General features: G+C 52.8%; 1 protein-coding gene across 3 annotated transcripts; it reads right to left on the reverse strand.

The window, feature by feature from the left end:
* Positions 1 to 429: 429 nt before the first annotated feature.
* DPH7 (diphthamide biosynthesis 7) lies at positions 430 to 19,658 on the reverse strand. Of its 3 annotated transcripts, none has more exons than XM_070799807.1 (10): positions 19,571 to 19,658; positions 18,894 to 19,027; positions 18,405 to 18,492; positions 17,028 to 17,119; positions 16,484 to 16,656; positions 12,203 to 12,272; positions 11,946 to 12,011; positions 11,575 to 11,747; positions 10,957 to 11,013; positions 430 to 944 (listed from the first exon to the last, which is right to left on the reverse strand). In XM_070799807.1, the coding sequence occupies exons 2-10, from the start codon at positions 18,899 to 18,901 to the stop codon at positions 514 to 516; spliced, it is 1,158 nt and encodes a 385-aa protein (XP_070655908.1). In that variant the 5' UTR covers positions 18,902 to 19,027; positions 19,571 to 19,658; the 3' UTR covers positions 430 to 513. The 3 variants fall into 3 exon arrangements, with proteins under 3 accessions (XP_070655908.1, XP_070655907.1, XP_019826740.1); XM_070799806.1 differs by having other exon boundaries at positions 17,028 to 17,122; XM_019971181.2 differs by lacking the exon at positions 10,957 to 11,013 and having other exon boundaries at positions 17,028 to 17,122.
* Positions 19,659 to 22,751: the final 3,093 nt, after the last annotated feature.

Here is a 22,751-nt window from a genome sequence, read left to right on the forward strand (position 1 = left end):
CACCATAGGACTTAACATATTTCAAGTTTATGGTATGCTAAAGCAATACACCCTTCTTTTTGGTTATTTGCACAGGAAGCTATACAAGCACTTCTGGTGCCATGATCTTTTTTAATGTTCATATAAAACTACTTTGGTATTATAAAGTAGCTTTAAAAATTTTAGTTAACGTAAATAGTTGCTTATATAAGTCCTAAGAACTGAAAGTCAAAACACAGGAAACTGACAAGTTTGCTAGCTGGGAACCAAACCCCTCCTCCACCCTACCCCCTGCTGCCACAGAGCTGCAATTTTGAAGGGCCCAGTAGATAAGGTTTATCTGAGAGGCCAACAGCTTTTCTATTTACTGAGAAAATTCCACAGATGCACTGAGCCCCATACAGAAAACATGTAACCAAAATATCAGTGAGACAGTCTGGGGTCACTTCATTCTTAAAGAAGATAAAGATGTACTCAAGTTTTATTTGTGGAAATTGTCTTTACCATGTCAAACCAAGCAAGGTCTTCCCCAGCTCAGATGTTCTCGCACTTCCAGAGGTGAAGAACACGATTATAAAAAGAGCAAGTGGCCAGAAGGTTGATGTCAAAGTCTGCTGCCTCCAGATCCTGGTCGCAGTCACAGATCTTGATCCCTGTAGTAGGCAGCCGGCCATCCTTCTTGTCCTCTGCAGATGGCTGCAGAGGAGCCTCTAGCTTGCTTCCATTCTGGGGTGTGGTGCCACCCACTCCATCACTGTCAGCTAAACACTCTGAAGAGGGTGCTGGTGACGGGTCTGCAACCTTCAGGGTAGGGTCCTGGTCTGCTGTTCTGGCTTCTGGGTCACTGCCAGGGAAGGACGGCTGGGTCTGTGGCAGACGGCAGAAGTAGAGCCAGGACCAGTCGATTCCATATACCAGCGAGTTGGGCAAGGGGCAGGACAGAGAGATGGCTTCCTGTTCTCCCTCTGGAGCGAGATGGGAGGACACAGGAAACTTAGCCAGAGTTAATCTCATCACCCACCCCCAAGAGACCCTGCTGCTGCTACTAAGTCACTTCAGTCGTGTCCGACTCTGTGCGACCCCATAGACGGCAGCCCACCAGGCCCCGCCATCCCTGGGATTCTCCAGGCAAGAACACTGGAGTGGGGTGCCATTTCCTTCTCCAGTGCATGAAAGTGAAAGTGAAGTCGCTCAGTCGTGTCCGACTCTTATCGACCCCATGGACTGCAGCCTACCAGGCTCCTCAGCCCATGGGATTTTCCAGGCAAGAGTACTGGAGTGGGGTGCCATTGCCTTCTCCGCAACAGACCCTGCCCACCCTCAAAGAGAAACTTCCAAGAGCAACCACCGTGTGTCACGCAGAGCACTGCTGAGACACAGACAGACAAGGAGAGAAGGGCAGGCCTTCATCCTGCAGTGAATGCGCTCTGTGTGCCTGAGAGAGGAGGCATCCTGCACCACGGAGCTCCCATCCAGGGCGCCTGAGGACTCTGAGCCAGACAGAGGGAATGGGGTGTATCAGAAATGAAGGGAACAAGCACACGTGAAGCACACCACAAGGAAAGCTTGGTGTGTGTGAGAAACCACACAGGTGTGGATGTGGTGAGTTGTCATCTGGAACTGGCAACATGTCAGAAGTGTCCCGGCACACAGAGCTCCCTTAGAGAGTCTGGATTTGAACTGGGAAAGGAGTCATTCACTGCCTGAGCAGTTGTCCTTGTGGTGAGTTGCTATGGCAACTCTGAAGATGAAGGGCAAGACTGGAAAATGTTAGACCTCGTTCTGGACAGAACATTGCCGAGAAAGGATGAGAAGTGACACGTGACCAGGGAAGACATGATGAGGGCCCCCTGGTGGTCTGTGGTAAAGAACCTGCCTGCCAGTTCGGGGTAAACTGGTTCAGCCCCGGGTCTGGGGGACCCCAAGTGCCGTGGAGCAGCTAAGCCTGTGCGTCGCAACCACTGAGCCCGCGTGCCCTAGAGCCGGTGCCCCGCAGAAAGAGAAGCCCCACAGTCAGAAGCGCCACACAGAGCTAGAGAGGGGCCCTGCTCTCTGCAACCAGAGAAAAGCCTGCACTGTAATGAAGACCTAGCCAAAAATAAACAAATAGAAATTTGAAAAATAAACATGATGCGGTGTCTCCAAACGTGAGCTGGTCAAGGGTCCAGGTCAAGGCTGAGGCTGGTAAAAGCAGCTGCAGAAAACTTGTGGCCAGTGAGCTGGGGATGTGAAAATTGTCACCAGCCGCGTCCCCGGTGTAGGGATCAAGGCCACAACACTCAGAATTGTGATCAGACTCTGAACCATGACCAGAGTGAGCAGTGAAGAGGAGAGGCCGAAGCTGGCATCAGGAAACAGACCAAGGATACAACCAACTCACCAGAGGCCCTCCCCAAGCCAGGGCTTTGCCTGAGCACAGGGGGCTCCAGAGAGAAGCCCGCTGCCGAGCTCTCCCGGAGAGCAGCGAGGCGCCTGACAGCAGCACAGAAGGGAGCTCCCAGGAGGCCGCCCTGCCCCTCGCTGTGGACATCTGAGGGCCTGGGAGGCAGGGTCGCTGGCACAGCCAAGGCCCACGACACTTTCACGTGCCACAACCACAGGCAGCGCCCACGCGTGCTCCAGGCAGACACAGAACCCTCCTGCTGCAGGGCAGCACCGCACGGTAACGCGGCATGCCTGCTGCTCAGGCCCACCACAGCAAGAGCTAAGCAAGCACGCTGCGCAGCAGGCGGTCAAAAGGCTCCATGAAGGAGAAGGAGTACAGGCAACACTGACCACAGCTCACGAAACAAAATCAATCGTGGTCAAAAGACAAAAACAGTGTTTCCACCTGGGAAGTTTAAAACCTTCTACTAAACCACACTTGGATAAAAGGGGAAACACAAACTTGAATCACAGAATTTCTTCATAAAAATGAAAGCAGAATCACCACATATCAGAACCTAAAACTGTGCTTAAATCAGAGAATAATTCAGACATAAAAACACTTAATACAAAGCAAAGTAACAAACATAAGTGAATCGTAGTCCCAACTCAAAAGAACTAAGGAGGGAGAAGGAGAGAAACGACAAAGGTAAAAGACGTCGACGAGGTGGAGAGGAGCAACAACGCGGTGATAACGAGAAGTCAAAGCCTCCTTCTTAAAGTGTACACACTACTACCTAATCGAATTAAGGAGAGAGACACGCATGTTTGTGTATTTGTATAACTATACAAAGTAAAACATAATAAAGGGAGTAACTATCAGGAAACTTTGACCCCAGTAGAGACATAAAGCATAAACAAAGCAACTTTGACAGAAAAATATAAAGTTCACACAGAATCATCATTCAAAAATTAATCAGGCCCAGATAGGAGAATTTTCACTGCATCTTGAATATAAAGATAACCCAAATGACATATACATTATTCAAGACATGATAAAATGATAAAAATTTTTTCACATTTTTTGTTTTGATTTTCACATGAACAAAACATAATGCTGATAAATAGCATAAAAAAATTTCGCGTCATCTTTGAACATTATTGAAAACCCCAAATAAAGTATGCACCAGGATGCAGCACTACACTGAAGAAGACAACCTGTCTTCCAAAGGAGACACACACGTGGTCAAAAGGCACCTGAAAATCATCAGAGAAATGCAGTAAAAATCACAATGAGATATAACTTGACACCTGTCAAAATGGCCATCATCCAAAAGACCACAAACACCACGTTAGGGGGACTGCGGAGGAGAGAGGACTCTCCCACACCGTCAGTGGAAACGTAACTGGCACAGACACTGAAGAATGGCATGGAGGTTCCTCAAGGAACTGGGCATAGGCCTACCAACCACACGATCTAGCAATTCTGTTCCTACATACATGTCCAAAGAAAGTGAAAAAATTCAAGGACAGGCACCCCAGTGTTCATATGTGCGTATGCCCGACTCTGAGGCCCTACGGACTGTAGCCCACCAGGCTGCTCTGTCCATGGAGTTTTCCAGGCAAGCATACTGGAGTGGGTGACCATTTCCTCCTCCACGGGATCTTCCCGAACCAGGTATGGAACCCACACCACTTGCGTCTCCTGCATTGGTGGGTAGATTCTTTACCACCGCACCACCTGGGAACCCCTCTAATGTTCATACAGACAGAAGGCAGAGATTCATTCAGTCGTGTCCAATTCTTTGCAACCCCACAAACTGTAGCCTGCCAGGCTCCTCTGTCCATAGAATTTTCCAGGCAAGAATACTGGAGTGGGTTGCCATTCCTTTCTTCAGGGGAATCTTCCTGACCCAGGGACTGAACCTGGATATCCCGCATTCCAGGCAGATTCTTTACCATCTGGGCCACCAAGGAAGCCCTCTAATGTTCACAGCAGCATTATTCACAGTCGCAAAGTCAGACATGACTAAGCCGCCAAGCACAGCACAGAGAGCTAGCGGTTACCAGTGAGGAGAGGGGAGGCAGGAGGGCAACATAGAGACAGGGGGTTGAAGATACAAACGATGTGTATGTGCTCAGTCGCTCACTGTGTCCAACTTTCCGTGACCCCTGGACTGTAGCCCACCAGGCTCCTCTGTGCAGGGGAATTTTACAGGCAAGCATACCAGAGTGGGTTGCCATTTCCTGTTTCAGGGGATCTTCCCGACCCAGGGACCGAACCCACGTCTCTTTTGTCTTTTGCACTGGCAGGCAGATTCTTTACCGCTATGAGATCTGGTAAGCCAAGTTACAAACTAAACTATCATATATAAAATAAATATGCCACAAGGATATATTGCACAGGGACTTCCCCGGTGGTCCAGTGGTTAGGACGCTGTGCTTCCACTGCACGGCGTGCAGGTCCGATCCCTAGTAGGGGAACTGAGTTCCTGCATGACGTGCAACAAACCCACCCCAAAAAAGGATATATTCAAAATATATATACTTGAAATAGATATATTCAGTATATACATGTGAAATACTGGGCTGGATGAAGCACAAGCTGGAATCTAGATTGCCAAGAGACATATCAATAACCTCAGATATGCAGATGACACCACCCTTATGGCAGAGAGCAAAGAGGAACTAAAGAGCCTCTTGATGAAAGGGAAAGAGGAGAGTGAAAAAGCTGGCTTAAAACTCAACACTCAAAAAACTAAGATCATGGCATCTGGTCCCATCACTTCATGGCAAATAGATGGGGAAACAGTGGAAACAGTGACAGACTTTACTTTCTTGGGCTCCAAAATCACTGCAGTTGGCAAATGCAGCCATGAAATTACAAGATGCTTGCTCCTTGGAAGAAAAGTTATGACAGACCTAAACAGCATATTAAAAACCAGAGACATTATTTTGCTGACAAAAGTCCGTATAGTAAAAGCTATGGTTTTTCCAGTAGTCATGTATGGATGTGAGAGTTGGACCATAAAGAAAGCTAAGAGCCAAGAACTGATGCTTTTGAACTCTGGTGTTGGAGAAGACTCTTCAGAGTCCCTTGGACTGCAAGGAGATCAAACCAGTCCATCCTAAAAGCAATCAGTCCTGAGTATTCATTGGAAGGACTGATGCTGAAGCTGAAATTCCAATATTTTGGCCACCTGATGCAAAGAACTGACTCACTGGAAAAGACCCTGATGCTAGGAAAGATTGAGGGCAGGAAAAGAGGAAGACAGAGGATGACATGGTTGGACAGCATCACCGACTCGATGGACATGAGTTTGAGCATGAGTTGGTGATGGACAGAGAGGCCTGGCGTGCTGCAGTCCATGGGGTCGCAGAGAGTCAGACACGACTGAGCGACTGAAGTGAACTGTGCAGCACAGAGAGTACAGCCAAAATTTTATAGTAACTATAAACAGAGTATCACTCTTTAAAAATTGTAAATCACTATATTATATATCTGAAACATAATATTGTAAGTTAACCATACCTCAATAAAAGAAAATTTTTTTAATTAAAAAAAAAAAAAACTACTTTGACAACTAAAACAAAACAAAACCATAACCAAGTGTGATTTATTCCAGGAATATATATTCCATATTAGAAAATCCATAAACCAAATTTACTATATAAATATATTCAAGGAGAAAAATAATACAGTTCAACAGATAGTATAAAAGCATTTGACAAAAAAAAAAATCAACAATTCCTGATTTTAAAAATACTCAAGAAAACAGAAATTGATGAATACTAAGGACAGGCGGCTCAGACGTGAAGAGTCTGCATGCGATTAAGAGACCCAGGTCCGATCGCTGTGTTGGATAGATGCCCTGGGGATGGGAATGGCTCCCCACTCCAGTGCTCTTGCCTGGAGAACCCCATGGACAGAGGAGCCTGGCAGACTGCAGCCCAGGGGGCTGCAAAGATTCAGACACGACTGAATGACTAACACTTTCACTTTTCTTTCAAGGACACACTTTGCTGCTGAGTCGCTTCAGTCGTGTCCGACTCTGTGCGACCCCATAGATGGCAGCCCACCAGGCTCCCTCGTCCCTGGGATTCTCCAGGCAAGAACACTGGAGTGGGTTGCCATTTCCTTCTCCAATGCAGGAAAGTGAAAAGTGAGAGTGAGGTCGCTCAGTCGTGTCCGACTCTTAGCGACCCCATGGACTGCAGCCTCCCAGGCTCCTCCGTCCATGGGATTCTCCAGGCAAGAGTACTGGAGTGGGGTGCCATCATGGGAACTAGCAGGGCCCCTCTTCAAGGTCAGGAATAAGGCAAGATGTCCTCCACTCTTCTTTAAAATTGTACTGGAGACACCAGTAAATGAAGTTAAATGAGAAAATAACTAAAGGCATTCAATTTGGAAAATAATAAAACTCTTACTTTTTGCAGATGACACAATGTTTACTTGCAAAACCCAAGGAATCAATAGCAAAACTAATGGAAACACACGTTTATATTGGCAGAATATGAAACTACCAACAAAAAGACCAACAACGTTCAAATAGACAATAATTTAGTTAGAAGATACAATGAAAAGAATGCCCACCTACAAGAGCAACAAAAACGTTAGATCACTGAGAAATAGAGTTAACAAGAAATGTGCAATGAATGCACACAGAAGAAAAGTCAGTTCTTGTGGACTGGTTCAAAACTGGAAAAGGAATACAACAGGCTATATATTGTCACCCTGCTTATTTAACTTATATGCAGAGTACATCATGTGAAATGCTGGATTGCATGAATCACAAGCTGGAATCAAGACTGCCAGGAGAAATATCAACAACCCCAGGGATGCACATGACACCACCGTGAAGGCAGAAAGTGAAGAGAAACTCAAGAGCCTCTAGATGAAGGTGAAAGAGTTGAGTGAAAAAGCTGGCTTAAAACTCAACATTCGAAAAACTAACATCATGACATCTGGTACCATCACTTCATGGCAAATAGATGGGGAAACAATGGAAACAGTGAGAGATTTTATTTTCTTGGACTCCAAAATCACTGCTGATGGTGACTGTAGCCATGAAATTAAAAGACACTTGCTCCTTGGAAGAAAAGCTATGACAAACCTAAACAGTGTATTAAAAGGATGAGACATCACTTTGCCAACAAAGGTCCATATAGTCAAAGCTATTGTTTTTCCAGTAGTCACACTGGATCATGAAGAAGGCTGAGCATCAAAAATTGATGCTTTTGAATTGTGGTGCTGGAAAAGACTCTTGAGAGTCCTTTGGACTGCAAGGAGATCAAACCAGTCAATCCTAAAGGAAATCAACCCTAAATGTTCATTGGAAGGACTGCTGCTGAAGCTGAAGCTCCCATACTTTGGCCACCTGATGCCAAGAGCTGACTCACTGGAAAAGACCCTGATGCTGGGAAAGATTGAGGGCAGGAGGGGAAGGGGATGACAGAGGATGAGATGGTTGGATGGCATCACCAACTCAATGAACAAGTTTGAGCAAACTCCGGGAGATAGTGAAGGACAGAGGAGCCTGGCGTGCTGCAGTCCATGGGATTACAGAGAATCAGACATGACTTAGCGAATGAACAACTACAAAAAGATACAAGAACAGATCTGAACAAATGGAAAGGTAGCCCTTTTCTTGAATAAGATCCTAGATGACAAATAAGTCAGTTGGGAAGTTAATTTGTATTTAACGCAATCCCTATAAAAAAACCAATAAACATTTTTTTCTGGGACAAGCTAAGTTGATACTAAGTTCAAACGTAAGAATAGTCAGGAAGCCCTTGAGAAAGACCTAGAGGAGGCAGGCAGCCCACTCTAACAAATGCACTGAATGTTTCCATGGTTGAAGAGCAGGTGTGAACACACTGAGACGGCCGGGGGGCAGAAGAGAAGACAAGAAGTGCAGGGTCCATTCGGGAAGTGCCTGCACACGAGAGCTGGTGTCTCGAGTCAGTGGGGGTAGGGGCGGGGGGAGGACGGGGTTCCGGCAACAGTGTCGGGACAGTCCCAAACACCACACAGGAGGACTTGGATCAAAATCCTAATTGTAGAAAGATGACATCCGACATGTATGAGAAAACACTGATGAGTTCCTTTAGAACCTGGCTGTCTTTTTAACTAAGATTCAAAAATCTAGACTCAATGAAAAAACCTATAAATTTAATTACACTTAAAAAAAACCCCAACTTTTGTATGGGAGAAAAACACTATACGCAAAATCAAGGTAAGAAACAGAAAAATTATTTCCAACGTAAACCAAAGACTAAGGGCTGATGCCACTAATACAGCGGGCTGATACACAGGAGCTCTTTAAACCAAGGGAGAAAAGACCAGAAGTCAGAGAGAAAGACAAGCAAAACACAATTAAGAAAAACAGGAATACAAAACCAGCCCTTCAGGCAAGCGAAAATATATTCAGTTTCACTCCTAATTAGGGACATGCAAATTTCAACTACTGTGCGATGTTATTTCACACCCGTCAGATGCAGAATTCCAAAACTGACGACACATTATGCTGGCAAGGCTGCGGGGAAGCAGGCTTCTCATCCGCGGCTGGTGAGATGGTGAAGTCAGGCAGATAGCAGTCTATGAACCCTGCAATCCCACATCTAGGCAGTAACCCTAAAGATACACCTCCAACAAGCAGAAACACATACGCAAAACAACATATTGAAGCATTCCTTGTAATTATAATACATTAGAAATAACCCAAATAATCATATAGAAAACTGGAAGAAAAAACTAGAGTATACCCACTAAATGGAGTGCTATATAACTTAAAAAAAACAAACAAACTCTATGAACCAATAAGGAGTGATTTCCAGGATGTGCTTTAAAAGTGAAGTAAACAAAACATGAATTTATACAGAATATCTTTTCCGTACCAAAGGAGAAGTATGGATATATAAACATACACACTAATTTTTGCAAAAAGACACAGATTTGTAACCCTAGGCTGACGGACAGGCTGCCTGCCAGAGGTGATGGCAGCTGTGTGAGAAGAGGTCTGGCCTGCGTGTAGCTGTTCAGCTGCTCAGTCGTGTCTGACTCTGACCCCACGGACTGCAGTGCCCCAGGCCTCACTGCCCTTCACTACCTCCCGGAATCTGAGCATGCCTTTTAACACATTTGTTTTTCTTTTTTTGGCTGCACCTTGGCACGCAGGATCTTTGCTTCCCAGTCAGGGATTGAACCTACGCCTCCTGCAGTGGAAGCATGGGGTCTTAAGCAGCGGACCACCCGGGAAGTTCCTAGTGTAATTTTCTTTTCAGAACACTGTGAATGTCTTTACACATTCAAAACCAAAATTAAATCAATGAGAAGGAATAAAAACATTCTTTAAAAAAGAAACGAACCTAACTGTACTGCAATATAACTGCCATACAGAAGGACAAAACAACTCTAATCCAAGTAAACTGTGAACACAGCACAGTGACTAAATCAAACTAATGGAACACACAGAATGGCAGGAGCGTCGGACCCACTGAATGTGCAGGTTTGCTTGAGGTGTGGCACCAACAGCGCTCCACAAGGTCGGGCACACGAGTCCAGACTTGCTGGGAGCCAGGGAGGTGCAGAACAGGGCAGCAGAGAGAAAGCCGTGCTGCTGCAATGAGTGAGAGGTGTCAGCATGAACTCAGGTTCTGACACACACGCGTGTACACACATAAATCCACACACACAGCTACAGAAGCATGAGCACAAGTGTATATACAAACGTGTACATGCACGTGTCTGTGCAGGCATGCAGACGCACATACACATATGTGTACACACACTCGCTATTAAGAGGATCCAGGACTTCCTGGAAAAGCAGCTTGTCCAGGGTGTGGAGAGGGAGAGCCCAAAATGAGCCCAGAGTGACCAGCCCGGCGCCACTCAACCACATGCCCAAAAGAAACATCAGCAATAAAAGGACACAGTGGCATCTCGTGGCTGCTGACCCCTCACTCGGAGGGCAGAGCGCCTCTTCCGGGAGCCCCAACACCAGCGCATAACCCGCAGTGCACACGCTGCGGACACACAGCCGTGGGCAGGCTGACAGCAAACGGCACCCCTGAGGAAGCGTGAGCACCTCTCCCAGGGTCAGACGACGGAGGCTTTAAAACAAATGTTATTAGAGATAAACAGGGACATCCTGTAATGAGAAGAGTCAACAAGTCAGGAAAACACACAAGCACGACCATACATATACACAGCTAACAAGCCCCCAAGTCTCTGAAACAAAAACTGACAGAAACGAGGGAGGAACAGATTTAAATCAGCAACGACCGCTCAAGCAACTGTGGTCCAGTTACCAGAGGAGCAGGACTGCAGACACTGACTGCCCACTTTGAGAAATGAACGACCGGACACAGCAACAAGAGCAGACAGTGGGCCCTCCCCCGCCGGGACAGAGCACACGGCCCTCCCCGGACGGACCACAGACAGGCCACAGTGAGTCCCAGGGACCCTAAAACTCCAATCAGTGACAGAGATTCAGGATGCTCTCAAAAACGTGCAAATTTAACAGCACACTACAAGGTAACCATTGAGTCAAAGAAGAAATCGCAAAGTTGGAAAATACTTTTTGAGATGAACGAAAATAAAATACAACATACCAAACTCATGGGACACAGTGAAAGCAGTGTTTAGAAGGCAATCCATCACTGTAACTCCTACACTGAGAGAAAGAGAGGGCAGAGAACTGCCACAGCATCCACGGGACAAAGGGCAGCAACACGCAGGAGCAGAGCCGAGGGCTCAGACGAGAAAGCCTGGAGGCCACCGCCGGCAGACATGGTCGGGAACGTGCAGGGGCGCGGGCTCCTACGGAGGAGGGGACACGACCCCGGCGGGGATGCGGGGCAAGAGCGGGGTGGGGCTTCGAGAGAAGAAAACGTGAGGGACCCCTGGTGAGAGGAAGGCCAGTCCGCCTGCCGGTCGGGGCCCTGCTGGGTTCTGCCTGGAGCAGGAGAAGGAACCGGGCAGCAGCTGAAGCGGTCTGGAACGCAGGCCGCAGAGCCCGAACTGTCAGCAGTGGTGACCACCCCGTAGGCCCCGCTGGGGCTGGGCGTCGCTGGGTGCAGAGGCACCCAGGTAACGGAGCCGGTCAGGCGAGGACCGCAGTTAGAGAGCAGTGGCCGAAGCTGAGGCTCTGGAGTCACCCTCATGGCAAGGCCAGGGAACGTGTCAGGACAGAGGAGGAGCCTGGTGGGCAGGGGCATGGAACCGCTCACCTGCTGCCATCTGGTAGTTGATGATCGTAAAGCCGCCGTGCATGCAGGCCGCCAGGAGCAGGTCGCGCTGGAACGGGTGCCACTTGAGCCTCCACACCCCTCCCTGCACGGGCACATCCGCCAGTGGCTGCCGCAGGCTCCGCGTGTCCCAGAGGAGAACATGCTCGTCGTAGCTGAAACCCACAGATCTCAACCAGCGTGCGGCGAAGCGGGGCTCCGCGGGCAGGACACGCCTCGAAGGAGACCCGGCCCCACCCCTCCAGGACACAGTCCCTCCCTGAGCCCCCGATGCCTACACTCTGGTTCAAAGAGCGGGCTGGTCAGACACCACAGCAGCCACAGGGGGAATCGGTGCCACAGCCGGGACTCACCTTCCCGTGGCCAAGACGTTCTCACGGTGGGGGCTGCTCTGGATGCTGCACACGCCCATGGAGTGTCTGCAGGGGGTGGGGGGGTGGTGAGCAGGTGCCCTGCAGCTCCCCAACAGAAGCCCGGGGTGGGCGTGGCGGGGTAGGGGCTGAGCAAGTGCCCCGCAGCTCCCCAACAGAAGCCCGGGGTGGGGGGCTGAGCAGGCAGAAGCGGGGCGGGGCTGGGCGGGGCAGGGGGGGCTGGCCCCACGAGGACTTGCCTGCGGCTGCTGAAGGCAGCAGTGTCGGGCATCCTGGTGTCCCAGCCCTTCAGGAGGCCATCGTCCCCACCTGCAGGGAAATGGAAACCGCCCCCGCTGGCCAGGAGGCACGCTGAGGATGGGCACCGGCCGCTTCTCAGGGCGCAATCACGTCTGTGAGGGTGTTCCCACACAGGCATGCGAGCCCCAGAGGCAGCCAGCTGTGCCACCACCATGCCTTCACACGCTGTGGGGAAGAAGGGGAAGACGGGGGCCACACCCGCAGAAGGGCACACAAAGGCACGGGGGCAGAGCGACCAGCCACACGGACTCAACCCTTCCGGCTCCTGCTGCCTGGAGCCAGCGTGGCCACATCCGAGCGCTCGGAACAGACGTGTCTGCAGGAGGCTCCGCAGATGCCTGCAACTGGCGACACATCTCCGTGTGTTTTAAAGAGAAAGGTCCCTGGTAACCTCGCAGGAAAAGGGCTTCTTTTGAGGAAACTGAAGCGACAGAAACAAGAGGGGAGTCGGTGCCCTGACGCACAGCCAGTCTTTGAAGAAAAGCAACACCGAGAGAGAAGGGCACAGCGTCCTGAAGGAAGACGGGCAGAGAGGATGGAAAGGTGCAAACCAACCACATAGCCAACCGCGCTGAACGCAGCGCTCCTCCACCGTCTTCCACCCACCGCCCACCACCCGTCCACCAGCACTTTCTGGGCGCACCACAGATGGGGACGGCGGTGAACGTGACCTGTGTCCTTGGACCAGCAGAAGCCACCATCCCGGCACTGAGCTGTGGGTGAGCCTCAAATACAAGCTGCCATTCCATGGCAGATCCGTAAAGAGAACTGGCTCTGGTTTCTTTACACTCTGGGCTCCCTTCTCTCACACTCCACGTGCTCCACCAGGAGCTCCTACTGATCGACCTTCACGCAGCAGTTTCCCACCCTTCCTCCTCTCCACTGCCCCCACCTCATCCCTCCCCTGCATACAGTAGGTCTCTAACCCACACCCTCACCCCCCTGCAGTCTACACTCAACACAGTAGCTAAGGCTGTTGTCCAATCACTAAGTCGTGTCCGACTCTCTGTGACCCCATGGACTGCAGCATGCCAGGCTCCTCTGTCCTCCATTATCCCCTGGAGTTTGCTCAGATTTATGCCCAGAGTCAGTGATGCTGTGCAACCATCTCATCCTCTGCCGCCGCCTCCTCCTTCTGCCTTCAGTCTTTCCCAGCATCAAGGTGTTTTCCAGTGAGTCAGCTCTTCGCATCAGGTGGCCAAAGTATTGGAGTTTCAACTTCAACATCAGTCCTTCCAATGAATATTCAGGACTGATTTCCTTTACGATGGACTGGTTGGATCTCCTTGCTGTCCAAGGGACTCTCAAGAGTCTTCTCCAACACCACAGTTCAAAAGCACCAGATTGTTGGTGCTCAGCCTTCATGGTCCGACTTTCACGTCCACATGCACACTTGACCACTGGAAAAACCACAGCTTCGACTATACGACCTCCGCTGGCAAAGTGACACCCCTGCTTTTCAGTACGCTGTCCTTCCAAGGAGCAGGTGTCTTAGTTCCGTGGCCGCAGCCACTGTCTGCAACAATTCTGAAGCCCAAGAAAGTAAAGTCTGTCACTGCTTCCCCTTTTGTCCCCCATCTATTTGCCAGGAAGTGATGGGCCCAGAGGCCATGATCTTTGCTTTTTGAATGCTGAGTTTTATGCCAGCTTTTTCACTCTTCTCTTTCACCTTCATCAACAGCCTCTTTAGTTCCTCTTCATTTTCCTTCATTAGAATGATAAGGATCCTCTTAAATTTTAAAATGTTAAGTCAGGAAACATTCCTCTGTCCGACACCCCACAATGGCTCCCTTCCACTCTGAGCAAATGCCGGCGTGCTCCCGGGGCCTCAGCCAGCGCCCTGTCTCCGTGACCCCTTGCCTCCTGTTCCATACTAACTACGTGAGACTCACAGGCTCCACAGCAGGACAGTCTGTGCCACCCGCGGCACCTGATACCCGTGCCTGTCCCACCTTCCTCCTTCCAAAGTGTATTCACCACCAAGCACGTTATACTCAGCATTCCCTGTCTGTCTCCACCAAGCACTGGAAGCTCAGTGAAAGCAGGGACTTGGTTTTCCTCACAGAAATCACAGTCCCAAGCCCCTGGGACAGTGCTCGGCATGTGGCAGGTGCTCAACAGACACTTGTTGGATGAATGAATTGATCCCGAATTGTTAAAACATTGTCTCACTCCACTGTGGCTTGAATTAACTAAGCCTCAAGGCAGAAGAATTAATCCATGAACAAGAGCTCAAAAAATCAAGTCTTTACTGTTCTCCCTGAGTCTGTTCAAGGGTGCAACAGCAAAAACTCCAGAAAAGATCTCCTTTCAGGGGAAAATAAGCATTAAACACAAAATCATAAGTGGTCTGAGGACATCCCTGACTGTCCAGTGGTTAAGAATCTGCCTTGCAATGCAGGGGATGCAGGTTCGATCACTGTCAGGGAATTAAGATCCCATGTGCCTTGTGATGTGACAAAAAATTAATAAATAGGATGAGGACAGGGTGCCATGAGACCAATGGCGAGGGACTGAACATACAGTGTTTCTAAAGACAAGATTTTAAGCTGGGCCCTGCCAGAAAAGTAGAATTAACCTGTGAAAAATTAAACTAAGATTAGAGAAAACATAGAAGAGTTGAGGAAAAGAAAACTAAGAGCAAGGAAGAATCACTCAAAACAGGGCCAGCCAGGTAGGCAGAAACCCAGTCACATAAGACCCGGGGCCCTGCTGGGTACCCTGGGTGGAAGCTGCAGAAGGCTCAGGACCGCGCGAGCAAGAAACTCATGTGTTCAACCACCTGCTCTATCCTTGAATGGGAGGCTGGGCAGGAGAGGTTGAGCATGAACACAGGCCACTGCTCGGTGCTCTGCCGTGACCACAGCATGGGACCGTAGTCCTGACAAGCAGAAAGAGAGTAAGAGAGATACAGCAAATTCTGAGAAATGCTCAGAAGACAAAACCAAGACAGAGACTCTCAGAAGGGGTGAGTGGACAGAGACATCTGATTTGGGCGCCCAGACCCTGTCCCGGGGCGCAGGGCGTGGCAGGGCCACACGGGAGCACAGGCATGGCCGGAGCCCGCGGAGGGAAGCGCGGGCGAGCACCCCAGCATGAGCGCGGGGAGCTGGCAAGACAACGCAGCCAGAGCTCAGAAGAAAGGTCTGCTCCCACCAGCGAAGCGTAGTGTCTGTGGAGACACGGTAACGGAGTCAGGAGAGCCACAACGCAGAGCGAGAAGAGGACGCAGGCGGGACCACGAGCGCGCTGGCGCGGGACGAGCCCGCGGAGCAGAGGGCAGGCTGGCGCGGGACAAGCACGGAGCCAAGGCGGGGCTGGCGCAGGACGAGCCCGCAGGGCGGAGGGCGTGCTGGCGCGGGGACGAGCCCGCGGAGCAGAGGGCGCACTGGCGCGGGACGAGCCCGCGGAGCAGAGGGCAGGCTGGCGCGGGACAAGCACGGAGCCAAGGCGGGGCTGGCGCAGGATGAGCCCGCGGGGCGGAGGGCATGCTGGCGCGGGCCGAGCCCACGGGGCGGAGGGTGCGTGGCTGCAGGGAGAAGCGGCGCCTGGACTGCGCAGCCTCGACGCCCGGGAGGGATGCGGGGTACGACCAGGCAGGCCCGTGGACCTGCTCCCTGGGCTGGGCAGCGCGCTGTTCCTCCACACGAGGCTCCGGGGCCGCACCGCTCATGGTGAGCGTGGCATGCCACCGGCACCCAGACAGGAGACAAGGCCTCGGCTGCTCTCCGGCCTCTGCGGGTTCCGCAGCCCTCAGCCGTCTTCCCTCAGAGCCCTGTGCCCTCCGCGGTCATCAGGGTGGAAGGGGCTCCCGGTGCCCACGTCACCACCCCGTCCACACGCACCACGCACAGCACCAGGAAGCCCGTCTTCCCTGCCGCCGGCCTGACCTGGGAGGGAAGCCGTTCCAAAAGGGGACAGGCAAGCCTAAGACCCAACATGACAGCTCAGCACTGACCCAGACGACCGGGCAGCAAGGTTCTCCAACAGGACTTCTGAAGGAGAGCGAGGACCCCTCCCAGGGAATGAGCGTCGGGGGAGCTCCCACAGGGGAGCAGCGCCACCCGAGAGCCCGCGGTACCTGGGCAAACTGCGCTTCGCTCTCCAAGGACAGCTCCGTGAGCACCAGCTCAGCCTCTGCCCCGTGACCTGCATCGCCTCTGCTCCCTCCCGTCCCTCACCCTCAGCAAGTCTTCAGGGGGGCGCTCAGCGGAGGATACCTGAGTACACGACTTCCGTCTGCCAGTAATTGAAAGCAGCAACCCAGGCCTCGAACTGATGGGCCCGCCAGGTGACCACGGCCTGCAATCCGGGCCCCGCCTCGAGGATCTTCAGGAGGTGGAGCTGCCCTTTGGAGTCGCTGCTAATGATTTTCAAGGGCTGGTCACTGGCCCTGGACACAGGGAACCAATGGAGAATCTGGCTGAAATCGATTCACTGCCCTAAACTCCTCACCTCTTGTGGTTTCCAAGCAGGGACACTTTATGCCTCCAAGACACAGCAGAGAGAGGCTCTCCAGGCCCTGGTATGTGAACAAGCTTCCTAAGAGGCTTGCCTGGGCAGAAACCAAAGCTGCCATGAGCTTGTCAAAATAAACTAGGGTCAGCTTCCCCTGGTGAAAACATGCTCCCTTTTTCTTTCAAGATAAGGACTGGCAGTGACACTCCCAGGCGTGAGAGCCACAGTCACAGCCAGCAAGGTGGCTTTCCTTCGGTCTCTCACACGAAATAGCCAAGACTCCGGCCCACCACCACTGGCCCTCACCTTCCAGCTTTCCCAGTGGACCAGTCCAAGGACAAGGCCAGACACTGCTTTTCCAGGGCCAAGCGGGAGCAGGGCTGTAGTGTCCAAGTGTCCTGCTAGAGAGAAGGAAGCCATCACAGGGGAACGAGCGGCCCCGGCACACGGAGGAGGCCACTGTCTACTCCAGGGGACGTGTGTCTTCAGGCACCCTGCGGAGCAGAGCCTGAGAACACTGCCCAACCAGCTCCAGGAGTCCTCATCGCTGAAGGAGGGCCTGCCCACACACAAGACCTCAGGGGAAGCGGGTCTCTCTGCTGCCCAAGCCCTCCTGGAGACTAGCGCAGCACCCACGCAGCCTCTTGGAAGCACTGCTGCTGTGGGTTCCCATCGCCCAGGGCCTCCAGGGACAAGACAAAGGGAACTTTCCCCGGACTCGCTTCGCCCGGACACAGCCAGCCATGGAAATGCCATTTCCCTGGGCTTGACTCTATCTGCAGGGTCCCAGAAGCTGTGCTGTCTCCTGGGTTTTCCTATTCTTGCCTCCAGCTCTGGTTCTGAGCCCAGTCCTCCTTAGGCATTCCTGCCATCTTTCCTGAGACAGGGCCACCGCTCTCAGCAGGTCTGAAGCAAGGCCGCCCTCACCAGCGCTCAGCACCGTGGACAGCTGGACCTGCTCCAAGGCCCACTCGCAGCGCCTGCATCAGCGCCTCCCCCTCCACTCCCCTCGCCCCCTGAGTCAAGACATGGTCAGGGGTCTTCCTTTCACCTGTTCCCGTCCCCCAACATGTGGGCATTTTACAAATGTGTGATGTGGGATTGCTGTCAGATGCCTGGGGGACAACACATCACTAAGCTGCTCAGCCGTGTCCGCCTCTTTGTGACTCCACGGAGTCGTCTGCCAGGGTCCTGTCCATGGGCTCGTCCAGGCAAGAAAATTGAAGTGGGTTGCCATGCCCTCCTCCAGGGGATCTTCCTGACCCAGGAATCAAACCCACATCTCCTGAACTGCAGGCGGATTCCTTACCCACTGAGCCGTGTTTGGGGAAGCCCAGAGAAATCCTATGCTCTCTTAATTACAGATGATAAACACCACTTCGACCCAGGAAACACTGCTCTTCCTGCCCCAGCACCGTCAGCCCAAGAATGCTGGCCCAGGCTTTCCTAACAGGGTGTTCACGTCCCTTGTCAGGTTAAAGGACCTGCCTGTTGCTTCAGCTTCTCTGCTGGTGACACACAAAGTGTCTTCCTCCTGGAGTTAGATGTAGAACCCATGAACTTAAGAGACTGTGTGCTACTTTAGAACATTTCACGATAAAGGTCACCACTGAACAGATCATCTCAGCACAGCCTCCCTCCATGTTCCTTGCACCCCTCATGAAGCCTGGCCCAGTCACTGACCTCAGATGGCAACAAGCGGAGGAGCTCTATGGACCCAGAAGCATCTGCCACACCCAAGAGGGGATGACCAGCCACTGGAACGTGACACCTAGGAGAGAATGCACGTGCCGCTCAGAACACAGGATGTGCCTGGGGTACAGAACGACAGGCACCCCCGTGACTCACTGCTATAGATTTCAGCTCCAAAGCCAGTTTGGAGCCTACAGTTCTGTTCCTACAAGATCCTCCAGTTTATGAAGCAGAAAATCAGCACTGCTTCCCAGACAGACCAACAGTACCTGTACAGCTTGGAAACTGAAAGAGGAAATGAGCCCCAAGTTACAGCAGCCTCCACAGGCAGGAAAGACAGGACAGGAGAGAAATGAACCCCAACTTAATGCAGATGCCTCCCTGTCTTGTTTAAGGCCGCCAGGCATCAGGCTCCTCTGACTAAACAATCAGGTTTTCATGACAAATTCCAACCAAGGGGAACTGTTACCAAACGTGTACCATTTCATGTCCAGGATCGCAGAAGTATCTCTTCTTTGGACCTCAACCAGGGGGCAAGGAGACCTGTCCTCATTCCAACTATACAGGTAGAGACGACCCAAACGAATTGGAGGCTCGTCAACATCCAGTTCACTCTACAAAAAAATGCAGATATGTTCTCTGAATACCTTAACACACACTGAGGAACCCAAAGGATGGGAAAAGGGACAGAGAAAGAACAGGTTTGCCAAGACCCGGGAACTCTGATTTTCTGAGCTGGAGTCTTTTCTCTTGTAGGTGATTAACGAGTAGTTGGATTAGGATACAATGTTTCTTCTAAAGGGGCCAACAGGAAGGAGCTGTGGTTCGGATTCCCCTGGGACACAGTTTGCCTGCCTAGGACGGTCCCAGTGCCAGCTTTCACTCTTAAAAATGTTTAGGTTTGGATCCGCATAAGTGGATGCCTTCAAGGCTTTAGGTAGAGCTCCTATGACATCCCCTTTTCTCTTTGCTCTAGACTTCACCCATAACCTGGCCAGCCTCACCGCTGCAGACCAGAGGGGTCTCGATGCTTGCGGTCGGCTCTGCCTCTCACTTGCCCTTCTCCAGAGGAGGTCGTGTCGGGGACTCTAGCCGCTTGGGAACGGCCACCTGGGGCCGCAGACCGCCCGAGGCCCGAGGCCAGGAGGCCCGCGCACCTGGCACTCCCCGTCGGCGGGCCAGTCCTCCGGCTTCCACAGCTGGTAGGTGCCGCACGCCAGCAAGTGCCTGCAGCCGGCCAGCGGGCACCACTCTACCGAGTCCACGGTGTGCTCCGTGTCCACAGCCTGCAACAGCTGGACTCGGCCGTCGGCCCCCGCACACCCGGAGGACGCGGCGGCGGCCGTGGTGGCGGGTAGCGCGCGGCAGAGGCGGAGTAAGGTACCCACGTTGACAGCGCGGAGCGCGGGCGCTTTGCGACAGGAGCCGCCCAGCCGGGTGGACGGCACTGCTTCCACTTCCGCCGTCTACGCCAGGCCTCTTCCGGGGAGGGACTTCCTGCCCCACTGACATCCCCGCGAGGCCGCGACCCCTGCTGGCCGGCAGATCTCAACCCGCCCCACGTTCCCCGTGCGGCGGCGAGGCCGGCCTGGGACTGGGCACCTGAGCGTCCGGCACGGAGTCACCTGAGGGCTGGACTCTGAAAGGGGAGCAGAGTCCAGGGTCTGACCCAAAGAGCCTGGGCACAGGCTCTCCTCCCTCTCCCTGGTCACGTCCACCGCAGGGAGCTAGCTGCCTGTGCGCAGTAAGTGCAGCGCATCTGTGGACGCAGAATCCTGCCAGGACAGCAGAGAATGGAGACAGGGTGGGCCCCAGGGCCCAACGATGAGCAGGAAGGTGAACAGAGGACATGGAGAAAAGACAGTGTCTGAGCTCCAGGGGCAGGTGGGGTCTGTGCCCATTAGATATAGGATATAGGGGAAGGGACCCAGCACACTCTCTCTCTGACTTGGAAAACTGAGTTATGTGCTGGCACCATTCAACAAAGCCAGTGAACTCTACAGAACAAGTTTGGGGAAGCCAAGTGTTAGATATTGTTATGAACTGCTGTTATTATTGCTCAGTGGCAAAACTGTGTCTCTGCGACCCCACAGACTGCAGCCCGCCAGGCTTCCCTGTCCCTCACTATCTCCCAGACAGAATTGTGTCCTCCCCCAAAGATATGCTGAAGTCTTATCTGCAACATCACAGAATGTGACCTTCAGAAACAGGGTCTTCACAGACGCCATCCAGTTAAGGTCATTAGTGTACCCCTAATCCAGGATCACTGGCATCCTTAAGAGGAGATGTGGTCTATTACAGACACCCACAGGAGAAGCCTGGGAGGTATGAAGCCTCTACAAGGCAAGGACTGCCTGAAGCCACTGGAAGAGCCTGGAGCCTTCAGAGGGAGCACAGCCCTGCCCATACCTTGACCTGAGAGACTGGTGTGCAGGACCCAGACCCTACGTTTTAAGCCACCCAGCTTGTGTTCCTTTGTTACAGCAGCTGCAGGAAATGGGACAAGACCAAAATCCACATGGAGACCTGGGTGGTTAGCCTGTGGTTTCTGAGGTGGTTTCTATGGCTAGAAAAAGTCAGCTGTTCAGATGGCAGCTGAAGCAGAGTAGAAAGGTTGGTCAGGAAACTGGAGGGTACCCTGAAGTGGCTGAGCCACACACCTTGATCTAGTCTGGTGCAAAAGGCACTCAGGGCAAGCAGCCCCCTGCCTCACTCCTAACAGGTAACAGCCATGAATGTTGAACTTTCAGTCGCTCTCGGATGTGTGGCTACAGAAGTCAAGAGGTCGGAAGAGCAGAGCCAGCGGCCAGATATCCAATAAAAGACAGGGGAAGCAAGGGGATACAGCCAGGCTGTGGGCCCTTGGGTGGCCACTCCAGGGGCCTTGGCAGTGAGAGCAAGCCCTCAGCCACCCTTTCAGCTCCACCCAGGGCCCTGCACCAGCCCAGACTCAGAGTCTGACAAGCAGCACCACCAGGAGGCCACAGCCACTAGCTATGCCCACCCAACCCCCCTCCCCCGCAGCCACAGTTGACAGTGAGTCCCAGGGCACGGCTGTTCCAGGTGAGCCAGGAGTCACAGCAAGGAGCACCCAAGGTCAGCACCCAGCGTGACGTCCTCCAGGTCAGTGGAGACTCTGGCACTTCCATTCCAATGGAATTTTCTGAGGACTAGCTAACCACACGGAGAAGCCAATGGCACCCCACTCCAGTACTCTTGCCTGGAAAATCCCATGGACTGAGGAGCCTGGAAGACTGCAGTCCATTGGGTCGCTGAGGGTCAGACACGACTGAGCGGCTTCACTTTCACGCACTGGAGAAGGAAATGGCAACCCACTCCAATGTTCTTGCCTGGAGAATCCCAGGGACGGGGGAGCCTGGTGGGCTGCTATCTATGGGGTCGCACAGAGTCGGATACGACTGAAGCAACTTAGCAGCAGCAACAGCTAACCACAGGGGAGTTAAGTGCTGGTCGGGGAACAGAGACGGGCTGGAGGGCCAACCTGGCCACTCCCCCAAGCACACAGGCGGGACACACAGCCTGTAGGCTGGCGCTCATCCCAGGAGCCTGTTTCTGAAGGTGAATCAAGCACAAGCGGCCCCAGACCCCAGGACGCTGGCTGCACAGCACTCCCCAACCCTGCGCCCTGGCCAGAGCTGACCTCAGGCCAGCTGTGGTCTGCAGGACTGCCTCTCAGAATCACATATATCCTCTTCCCCGACCGTTTGCTAAGCCCCCTTGCGGTCTGGGGGCACCTGGAGCAGACCCCCTTGCAGCAAAGACTTGAACTTGGAAGAGGCACCACGGCCAACCTCCACGGCAGCCAGGTCTTCTCAGCAAAAACCCGTGGGCACTTGGGGTCCCTTCCCCTGAAGGAAAGCCCTCCCTCGGTGTTGGGAATGAGGTGCCCGCCTGCTCCCCACATGTTGCAAGCACCCATCTCCCCAGTCCTGTTCTCCAGACACACTGCCCAAGAAGCCTCCAAGTCCTGCAAAGGCAGCCACAGAAAGTTCAGCTCACAGACCAAAGGCCACCCATGAGCTGGCCCCGGTCAGGGAGGCACACGCAGGGTGTCCCCGCAGACAGCAGGGAGCCTGTGGGGCCACGTGGGGCCGGGGGCGAGCCGGGACGGTCCAAGGTCGCAGCCACAGCCGCCTGTGGGCCCTGGGGGGCTCAGCAAGGTGTTCAGGATGCTGGGCGCCAGGGCAAGCTCCAAGTCATGGGGGCCCGCAGCAGGGCCGGCAACCCACCCGACCTGAGCGCCCAGGCGTGTGGGGACAACAGCGCCCCCTGCCGGCCGGCCAGGCCTGCGTCTCCTCCCGCCCGCCGCCCGGGCTC

The sequence above is a fragment of the Bos indicus genome, chromosome 11 (assembly GCF_029378745.1).
Source record: "Bos indicus isolate NIAB-ARS_2022 breed Sahiwal x Tharparkar chromosome 11, NIAB-ARS_B.indTharparkar_mat_pri_1.0, whole genome shotgun sequence".
Lineage (NCBI taxonomy): Eukaryota > Metazoa > Chordata > Mammalia > Artiodactyla > Bovidae > Bos > Bos indicus.

Bases quoted from the DNA above. Each gene is read 5' to 3' on its own strand.
- DPH7 (XM_070799806.1), bottom strand. The intron at 12,273-16,483 runs GTATCCTCCGCT...ATTTCCCTGCAG, and splicing joins GACGGAAGTCGTGTACTCAG to GTGGGGACGATGGCCTCCTG. The intron at 11,748-11,945 runs GTGAGTCCCGGC...TGTGGGTTTCAG, and splicing joins AACGTCTTGGCCACGGGAAG to CTACGACGAGCATGTTCTCC.